Here is a 10,000-nt window from a genome sequence, read left to right as displayed (position 1 = left end):
ATAAAAGTGGAGTTTATTGAGGGCTGCTCCGATTATTTCCTCGGAGGAGATCTAAAAGGTATATGTATAAAAGCGGAGTAAAATCACAATTAAAGAACCATAATAATATATGAAAAAATGTTTATATAAAAAAAAAAAAAAAAAAAAAAAAAAAAAAAAGGGGGGAATAAAATTAATAAATAGGCAAACCAATAATTAATTAATTAAATGAATAAGTATAAAAAAGAAAAAAAATAGATCTCTAATAAATAAGTATAAAAATCATATATAAATAATTTGAAACATGCAGTCCCAGAGTAAGTGCTAATGGATTTAAAATATAAATATATAACGATGAGGGGTGTATAAAACATGCAGAATAAATATAAGTGCTTTAAAAGGTAAGAAAAGGTAAGTGCTATAAAAGAAGGTAAAATCCATGCAATACAATGAAAAACACACTTTTATAATAAAATTTCCTTTTAATTGTAACCCCTCCCTGAAAATTATATTAATAAATTAAATCCAAAATTAAGTCCGGGAAAATGCATGAAATTTATTAAAATCCCATAAAATAAAATACAAAATAAAAATAGAAACAAATAAATAAATTGAAGGTTCTTAAAATCCTGAAGGTACTCTCACTTCTATATGAGTGACTAAGACATGTTTGGGGGACGGACACTCCTTACATTGGTATCGTCTTAGGCTCCCCCTCATAACGTAAGTATAATGAACGTGAGAGACTGGGAAGGATTAAAAGCATGCATGTAAAAACCATTATAAATATGTACAAGAATATAAACATACAATATAAAACACAACATATAAAATATAAATTATATAAAATATATACAATATAAATTATATAAAATATAGAATATAAAATATAAAATATAAATAATAAAATACAAAATATGAATGATAAAGTACAAAGTATAAAGGTTATGTGCAAAGCAAGCGGATATCAAGTGAATAAAACCATGTTAGTATTGCAGTATAAATATTTATAAGCATGCATATAAAAACACATTTGTCATTAAAATGTTTTCCCAGTCTCTAAAGGGGGGAGCCACTCTTGATTGAAGGGTGCCCGTCCCCCGAAAGTTTTGGGAAACCCTTTTGATAAAAACCTCCGAGGAAAAAAGAGAGAGTTGCAGGGAAGGGGGGGGAAAAAAAAGGGGGGGAGAGGGGGAGAGAGAGAGAGAGTGTGTGTGTGTGTGTGTGTGTGGGGGGGGGGGGGGGGGAAGTGAAGGAAGAGGGAGGGTTAGGGTTAGGGTTAGGGTTAGGGGTAGGTATGGGGAGGGGGGGGAGGAAAGGATACAGACCCTGGTTAGGGTAGGGGGAGTTAGGGTTAGGGTTAGGGTTAGGGTTAGGGTTAGGGTTAGGGTTAGGGTTAGGGGTTAGGGTTAGGGTTAGGGTTAGGGTTAGGGTTAGGTTATAGGGATAAATACGTCCTTTGAGGGGCCCCTCAAGAATGTTTTTGCCAATAACTCCGGATAGGAATGTCCTATCATCATAGAACCAAGTTCCTTGGATTCCTTGGCCCCAGACCTTTCCAATGGTGTGTCGTTTGACCCCGTGGAACCTTGGGAAATTTTCGAAATCTTAGTTTTAAACTTTAAAATGGCCATATCTCCGGAACGGTAAGTTGTAGAGACTTGAATTCAACTCTGGCGTGTTCAGCGACCCCAAATTAGGTCTGACGCGACCGACTTTCAAGTCTCTAGCACCTTCGGTTCCGGAGATATTGGCCAAAAACGGAATTAGGGTTAGGGTTAGGGTTAGGGTTAGGGTTAGGGTTAGGTTAGGTTAGGTTAGGGTTAGGGTTAGGGTTAGGGTTAGGGTTAGGGTTAGGTTATAGGGATAAATACGTCCTTTGAGGGGCCCCTCAAGAATGTTTTTGCCAATAACTCCGGATAGGAATGTCCTATCATCATAGAACCAAGTTCCTTGGATTCCTTGGCCCCAGACCTTTCCAATGGTGTGTCGTTTGACCCCGTGGAACCTTGGGAAATTTTCGAAATCTTAGTTTTAAACTTTTAAATGGCCATATCTCCGGAACGGTAAGTTGTAGAGACTTGAATTCAACTCTGGCGTGTTCAGCGACCCCAAATTAGGTCTGACGCGACCGACTTTCAAGTCTCTAGCACCTTCGGTTCCGGAGATATTGGCCAAAAACGGAATTAGGAAATTTCCGTTTTCTGAAAAATTCTAACTTTTGATAGGAAGGTCGTAGACACACGTGAGTGGGCTCTACGTGACGGGCGTGGCCGAAATAGGGAGGGTAGACACCAATTGCAAACTTGTGGGAGGTACCGTTGTTGAGTTAAGGGCATGTCAAAAATCCCCATAGCAATACATGTAAAAGGTGAAAATTTTACTAAGTGGTTAGGGTTAGGGTTAGGGTTAGGAAGGTCGTAGAGACACGTGGGTGGGTTAGGGTTAGGGTTAGGGTTAGGGTTAGGAAGGTCGTAGAGTAGGGTTAGGGTTAGGGTTAGGGTTAGGGTTAGGGTTGGGGTTGGGGTTGGGGTTATGGGTTTCGGTTTGAAATCTGTTGCACAGGCCTACTGAACTGTGAGCGGGGGCTGAGTGTGGAGGAGATGTAGGAAGAGAGCCGATGGATAGATGGCTGAGGGGGAAGGGGGGGGGGGGGGGGGGGGGGTTTAAATAAAAAGGAGGGGTTGAAAGGAAGGAAATAAAATAGGCAAAAACCGGTCAATATAAAGTAGAGTGGTTGGGATAGGGTTAGTGGTTTTGGGAGGGAGGCTGGGGTGGGATTCGAACCCTGGTCTAGTGGGTGATAGACCAGGGTTCTACCCGTGGGGCTATGTGGATGGTGGTAGTGAGATGCTGGTTGGATCTATTGGTAGTTTAAAGAAGAGTGGTCGGGAATAAAACAGTTCTGGGAGGGAGGCTGGGGTGGGATTCGAACCCTGGTCTAGTGGATGATAGACCAGGGTTCTACCAGCGGAGCTATGTGGGTGGTGGTGGTGATGGTGACCTGGTTGGAGCTATTCGTAATTTAAAGAGGAGTGGTTGGGAATAAAACAGTTTTGGGCGGGAGGCTGGGGTGGGATTCGAACCCTGGTCTAGTGGATGATAGACCAGGGTTCTACCAGTGGAGCTATATGGGTTGTGGTAAGAAAATCCTGGATCCTGATGTGTTGGTTGTTGTTTAAATGTTACCAGGATGGAGTGGAGTGGGGGGGGGGGGGGCGAAAAGAACTGAATGGGGGTCTGTTCTAAGATTTAAAGGGCTGGGTGGGAATCGAACCTGGGTCTGTTGTGGGGGAGGTCAGGATATTAGCAGTGCGCTACTGGTAGGGAGTGATTGGGAGGGGTGTTAAGATAGTGTGATGACCGGGAAGGAGGGGGATAAATAAAATAAATAAAATAAAATAAAATAAAAAAAAAAAAAATAAAATAAAAATAAAAAAAAGGGAAATGTAAAGCAAGATTATGGATAAAAAACATTTGTAGAAACAGAAGAAAATAATTTTTTACATACAAAAAAAAGGGGGGGGGGGGGGGGGGGGGGGGGGGGGGGAAATAAAAATGGAAAATAAAAAGATGATAACTTAGCCATCGTTAAGTCCGGTTGGTGTGGTGGTATTAAGTTTATGGATCCAGATTTTTTCGGCTCTCTTCCTTTGTTTGATTGTCCAGGTGTCACTGTGTTCCAGTCCGGATATTATGAGGTGGGTGGGGGGGTGGAGTTGGAAATGTTGTACCAAGGGGGTGGTGAGTCGACCTTCCCCAATGTTATACAAGTGTTGGGATAAACGAGTGTGAATGGTGTGTTTTGTTTCGCCTATGTAGTGTTTGTTACAGAGTGTGCAGGTGATGATATAGACAATGTTAGTTGTGGAAATGGAGGTGTGGCCTATGGTAGGGAAAGCAGAGTTTGTGAATGTGTTGTGGATGAATTTTCTATGTTTGTAGTGTGAACTGTGTGGTAGTGATGGTGTGGGTCTATGGTCTGAGTACTTTGAACGGATGAGGATGGATTGAAGGTTTTTGTGTTTTCTGTATGCTGAAATGATTGTGTGGTTGCCAAAGACCGGGTGTTGTGGCTGTAAGGTGTTGAAATTCTGTTTGATGATGCGGTGTAGGGCTATGGTGCGGTGTGAGAAGGTGGAGACCAAAGGGATGATCTGGGGTGGGTGTGGGTGGTTGTCTGTGTGTGTGTATGAGTGGTGGGTGGGACTCGAGCCAATTGTGGGTGCAGGGTTAGGGTTAGGTTTAGGGTTAGGGTTAGGTTTAGGGTTAGGTTTAGGGTTAGGTTTAGGGTTAGGTATGGGAGTGGTTGGGGAGGGGGGGCGGAAAGGATACAGACCCTGGTTAGGGTAGGGGGAGGTAGGGTTAGGGTTAGGGTTAGGGTTAGGTTTAGGGTTAGGGTTAGGTATGGGAGTGGTTGGGAAGGGGGGGCGGAGAAGATACAGACCCTGGTTAGGGTAGGGGGAGGTAGGGTTAGGGTTAGGGTTAGGTATGGGGAGGGTTGGGGAGGGGGGGAGGAAAGGATACGGACCCTGGCTAGGGTAAGGGGAGGTAGGGTTAGGGTTAGGTATGGGGAGGGTTGGGGAGGGGGGGAGGAAAGGATACAGACCCTGGTTAGGGTAGGGGGAGGTAGGGTTAGGGTTAGGGTTAGGGTAAGGTATGGGGAGGGATGGAGAGGAGGGGAGGAGAGGATACAGACCCTGGTTCGGGTAGGGGGAGGGGGGGTCGGGAATTGGCTCGAGTCCTGAGACCTGGGTAGGAGAAAAGATGGGGGAATGAGGGGGAACAGAGGGAGAGGGAGGAGAGGAAGAGGGGGAGCGAATGGGAGCGAGAGAGGCCATGGTGGAGGATTTGATGTACCGGAGGAACCGTTTAGAGTATCCTCTGGTACGTAGGCTGTTGAAAAGGGTACTGGTGGCTGAGTGAAAGTCCTGGGTCCGGGAACAGATACGGTGGAAGCGGATGAGTTGAGATTTGATTATTGCCTTAAATGTGTGTTTTGGGTGATAACTGGATTTATGTAACAGGGCGTGGGTGTCCGTGGGTTTGAAGTAAACTTTGGTGAGGAGTGTTTTATGTTGGGTGGTGGGTGGACTAAAGAAAACAGTGGTGTCGAGGAAGTTGATATGTGTAGTACTTATTGTGTGTTTAACCTTAATGGATGGGTGATGGCTATTGAGGATGTTGATGAAATCTGGAAATGTGGATGGGTGATGTGGCCAGATGCCGAAGATGTCATCTAAGTATCGGAGGAAGATTGTGGGTTGGAGTGGGCATTTGGTGAGGGCTTCTCGCTCCCATTCGCTCATGTAGAGGTTGGCATAGGAGGGGGCGAATCTCTGACCCATGGCTGTCCCGTGTGTCTGTAAATAAAATTTGTTATTAAAGAGAAAGTCATTGTTGGAAAGACATAACTGAATTAGTTTGAGAAGTGGTTCATCTGGCCGTTTTGGGTCCGGGTGCCTGTTGAAAATGGTGCGTAGAGTTTGGAGTCCAAGGTCTGTATTGATGTTTGTATATAAACTGTCGATGTCAATGGTGAAAAGGAGGGAGTGAGGGGGGACAGCCATGGGTCGAGTTAGTGAGATGAAATGGTTTGTGTCCTTGATATAACTGGGGTGTTGTGTGGAGAGGGGGCCAAGAAAGTGGTCAATGTATTGAGAGATGTGGTAAGTGGAGCTGTTGCAGTCTGAAACTATGGGTCGACCGGGAGGAACCTCAAAGGGGATGGTCCAGGAGTCAGGTGGCTTGTGTATTTTGGGGAGGAGGTAAAAAAAACGAGGTCGAGGGTCAGCGGGTCCTGATAAGTAGTTCTTTTGTTTGGCCGTAATGTATTTATTATCGTATAATGTCTGTAGGAGGTCGTGAAGTTGTTTTTGGGTCTGTGGTTGGATACTATTGTTAAGAGGTTGGTAGTAGGTGCGGTTATTGAGTTGTCTGTTGGCCTCTGAGAGGTATTGCTGTCGGTCCATTATTACAATTTTGGAGCCTTTGTCGGCAGGTTTGAAAATGATGTTGGAGTTGGAGGTCAGTTCGGTCAGGGCCCTGCGTTCCGGCCCCGAGAGATTATCTGGGATATCTCTCGGGGGCCGAAAGCGTTGCAGGGCCCTTCTGTTTTGTTTGGTGAGTTGTTGTGTCAGGGGATGGAGTGCTGAGTCAGGTGGTTCCCAATTGGATGGGTGAGTGAATGGGGTGGGCTGTCTGTCCGGTTTGTGGTTGAAATGGTCAATGATTTTAAGTCGTCTATTGAAGTTGTGTAGGTCCCTTTGAAGTTCCTCCCGGTCTAGTTTTGAAGGGCGTGGAATGAAGGATAGCCCCCTCTCCAGAAGGTGGCGCTGTGGTGAAGAGGGAAGGAAGAGGGTTGAAAGGTTAAGGATGTTAGAGGTGGAGTTCCAGCCCAGGTCTCGGGTAGGGTGTAGGGTGTGTGTGTGTGTGTGTGGTTGTGTTCTTACCGGGTTGGTTTTGGGGTTTAGGGTAAATTTAATTGTCTTAGCCAGTTTTCGAAGATGCGGCTGGCTGTGAATGGGGTCCAGTGAATATTGTCTTTTTCGGTGGTGAAGGTGTCGTGGGGTATTTCCAGGAGGATGGGGAAGTGTGTGGCCATTACATTATTGATGAGGGTGAGGTTGCTTTTCTGGGTGGTGGTGAGTTGTGGGGAGAAGTTAATTATGGGAAAGTAGATGTCTGCGTTGGGGAAGGTCGACCCAGCCAGGCGGAAGACGGTTTTAAGCTGTTTTATTGAAGTTTGACGTGCGTCCTGGTCCTTGTTGTTGGTGCCGATGGAGATGATGAGGATTTTGACGTGGTGATTGACCGGGGTTTTTTCCATGACTTTTGTGAAGTGGTAGGTGTTGGCTCCGGGGTAACTGTCCAGTTGGATGTTGGGGTAGGGGTGGGCTGGGATCCGGTTAATGTTGGAGTCTCCAAGGATGAGTATGGCTTTACGTGGTTTGAAGGACCAGTCTTGTATTTGCGGGAGGGACGTGCAATGTGGTAATTTGGCCTGTATAGGGTGAAGTCAGGAGGGGTGGGGTGAATACTGGCAGCTGGTTCTGATATTGTCGGGGTGTCCTGTGGAGAGTGGGGAGGAGGAGAGGGAGGATGAGGGGGTGAGGGGGAAGGGGATGGGGTAGAGGAGGGGAGAGGAGAGGGGGGGATGGAGGGGGGTTGGGTAGGTGTGGTTAGGTTGGAAGGGAGAGAGGGTATGGGGGAGGAGGTCTGACAGGGTGGAGACAGGTGGTTGTTGTTGGGGGTAGTGGGAGATGTCGGAGTGGGGCCAGCTCCCGAGGCGGGCAGGCCAGACAGCACCGTTTCCCTTGTTGGGGCAGGAGAGGGCTCAGAAGGGATTGGATGTTGGTCAGAATCGACCTTATTTGACCCTGTCATCATGTCTCTGCCTGCCAGGGTATTGTTTTTGGGTGTCTGCTGCCTGACCTGTTCCGCCCGGGAGCCTTCGGGTTCTGTGAGGGGAGAGGAAGTCAAAATGGAGTCAGTGATGTGAACAGAGACATTGGAACGGGTGTTGAGGGTGACTGTTTGCAGTTCTGAGTTTCTGTAGAAGTGGCGGGTGGGGTGATGAACTTGGGCTGCTGTCTGGGAGGTAGTTGGGGGTTGGCGGGGTTTGAACATGGGAGGAGTGGGGGGAGAGATGGGGGAAATGGGGGTGTGTGGGGTGCCGGGATAGGTATCTTCTGCTGTTGGTAGTGGTCCCCAGGTTACTTTGCGGGTCCTCTGGGGATGTGGGGTGGAGGTGGCTGGAGCTGGTGGGGTGATATCCGGATCTGGGTTTCTGGATGCGGGGGTTGGTGCTGTCGTTGGTGGGGGTCGGATGGGGCCTGTGCGGATGGGTTTGTGGGTGGTGGGATTAGTGGTTTTGGCTGGTTTGTAGACTGGGTAGGGTGAGGGGATGTAGCTTGCTTGGGGTGTGTTGGTCTTGATTGGGGGTGTCGTCTGTGTTCCTGCTGTGACTTGATGGGGTTGGGTGGGTGTGCCAGTTGGTGGTGTCATCTGTGTGATCTCTTCTGTAATGGTTGGTCGGGGGCCTAGGTAAAGGGACAGTGTACTGGAGTTGACAGGTTTGGGTAGAGGGGGGTATTGTTCTTCGGGGATGGTGGGTAGAATGCTGGTCCGTTGTCTGGGTTGATGGCTGTGTTGTTGTGATGGTTGCTTCTCCGTGGTTGATTGTAGGTGTACTTCTGTGGCTTGTATGGTTCCGGTGGTGAGTCTATCTCCATAGCGTTTTCTGGCCCAACCGGTGGCTATCTGAAATGCTATAGGGTTGTAGGTGGAGGTGTCTATGGCTGATAAGGTGTTGCTGTAGTGTTCTGACAAAATGGTGATGGTGTTATGCATCCATAGTGTGGTGTTGTTGTGTATTTTGGTGCGAGTTTCTGGGGTGGGTGTGGAGGGTTTAATGAAATCAGTGAGCCGGGTTACTTGTCTTAGCATGCCAGGTGGGAATTTACCAGTGATTATTGCTGTGTCCATAATATGTTTGTGGTGTGTGGCCTGTATGAATTTGAAGTATAGTTTGCTTGTTTCCCTGGTTTCCGGATCTGGTGCCTGGTTGATTACTGGTGAAGTGTATTGTTGTTGTGGAGTGAACCTAGTGGGCCTATTTGTGATCGGTTGTGTGATTAGTGACATGAGTGGTTGTGGTGTGGTGGAGTTGCGTGTATGTCTATGTGTGGTTGTAGGTGTGTGTGTGTGTGTGGATGAGTGTGTGGAGGGGGAGCCATCTTGGGCTCCGCTCCTGTGTGCAGCAGGGACTCTGGAATGGTTAAACATGAAACACTTAATTTTGGAGAGGAATGGAGGGCTCTTACCTTGTAGGTGGATGAAAGAAGGGTAAGATGGTGGTCGTTGGATGGTGTCGACCTGTGGCTTTCTCTGGAGGTGGTGGAGATGAAGGCCGGAGTGGATTTTCTTGTTGGTTGAGGTGGGGAGTGAACCCTGGTCTCCTGGGTGAAGGTCCGGTGTGGATATCAGGTGCCACGGATGTGGCTTGTGGGTGGCAGCTTGTGCTAGTGGTAGGTCTCTTGCAATTTTGTTAGTGGCAGCAGGTAAAAGAGTCTTGGTGCATGGGCTGGCAGAGCCCTCCACCCAGTGTTTTAAAAGCCAATACTTTAATAGTGCTACGTTTAAAACCAATACAATTTAAAACAAAGGCCAATTGAAATAAAACCTCTAGTGCGAGGAATTAAAACAAAAGGTAAAAAGAGTATACATACACAGAAGCGGGGTCCCGACGTTTCGCAAATGGTCTTGCTTCCTCAGGGGATAACCCAAGATGGCTCATGTTTTGGTTTAAGTACACTGTTGGAGAAGGGAGTTAGGTCCCTCCTCCAAGGGTGTCTGTGGTGTGTCAGTAGGTGGATTGGTTGGAAGAGTCAGGTGGCTGGAGGTTTTTGGAGGGAAAGTCTGCTGTCAGTTGTTGATTGGTTGGAAGGGTCAGGTGGTTGGAGGTGTTTTGGAGGGAAAGTCTGAGGCTGAGTCTGATTGGATGTTTTTTGGAGGGAAATGGTCAGGAAGGGAGTGGGTGGGGGGATAGGTATGGTGGTGGTGTGGATGTATGTTCATTGGGTGGATAGCTCAGTGGGTTGTTGGTCTGTCTTACATGCTGGCAGTCCGGGGAGAGGCAGGATCAATCCCACCCCTCCCCAAACCGCCAGCACGTGGCGTGTGTGTGTGTGTGTATATATCTCTGTGTGTCTGTGTGTGTGTAAATGTTGTACCATATTTTTTGGAGGGAAATGGTCAGGAAGGGAGTGGGTGGGGGGATAGGTATGGTGGTGGTGTGGATGTATGTTAGTTGGTAGGTAGCTCAGTGGGTTGTTGGTCTGTCCCACATGCTGGCAGCCCGGGGAGAGGCAGGATCAATCCCACCCCTCCCCGAGCTGCCAGCATGCACTGTGTGTGTGTGTGTGTGTGTGTGTGTATGTATATGTGTGCGTGTGTGTGTGTATATATGTATGCGCTCACCTGGTTGGGCCAGTTTTTTGCTGGTTGGGGTGGGAGGAGC

At 47.5% G+C, this 10,000-nt stretch overlaps 1 protein-coding gene across 1 annotated transcript in view; it reads right to left on the bottom strand.

Annotated features, from left to right (window-relative positions):
* Positions 1-6,448: 6,448 nt before the first annotated feature.
* The window catches only part of LOC131968025 (mucin-2-like), a 3,744-nt gene continuing 192 nt past the window's right edge, over positions 6,449-10,000 (bottom strand). Inside the window, exons 1-3 of the mRNA XM_059328774.1 lie at positions 9,961-10,000; positions 7,020-9,294; positions 6,449-6,900 (exon numbers count right to left, since the gene is read on the bottom strand). The exon at positions 9,961-10,000 is cut by the window's right edge and continues 192 nt beyond it. Of these exons, the coding sequence (XP_059184757.1) occupies positions 6,449-6,900; positions 7,020-8,766 (2,199 nt within the window). The 5' untranslated portion in view covers positions 8,767-9,294; positions 9,961-10,000. The remainder of the gene's footprint in view (positions 6,901-7,019; positions 9,295-9,960) is intronic.

Source organism: Centropristis striata, unplaced genomic scaffold, assembly GCF_030273125.1.
Source record: "Centropristis striata isolate RG_2023a ecotype Rhode Island unplaced genomic scaffold, C.striata_1.0 Scaffold_44, whole genome shotgun sequence".
Taxonomy (NCBI): domain Eukaryota; kingdom Metazoa; phylum Chordata; class Actinopteri; order Perciformes; family Serranidae; genus Centropristis; species Centropristis striata.
The sequence above is the reverse complement of the archived record's forward strand: the minus strand, read 5'-3'. Positions and strand labels throughout refer to the sequence as shown.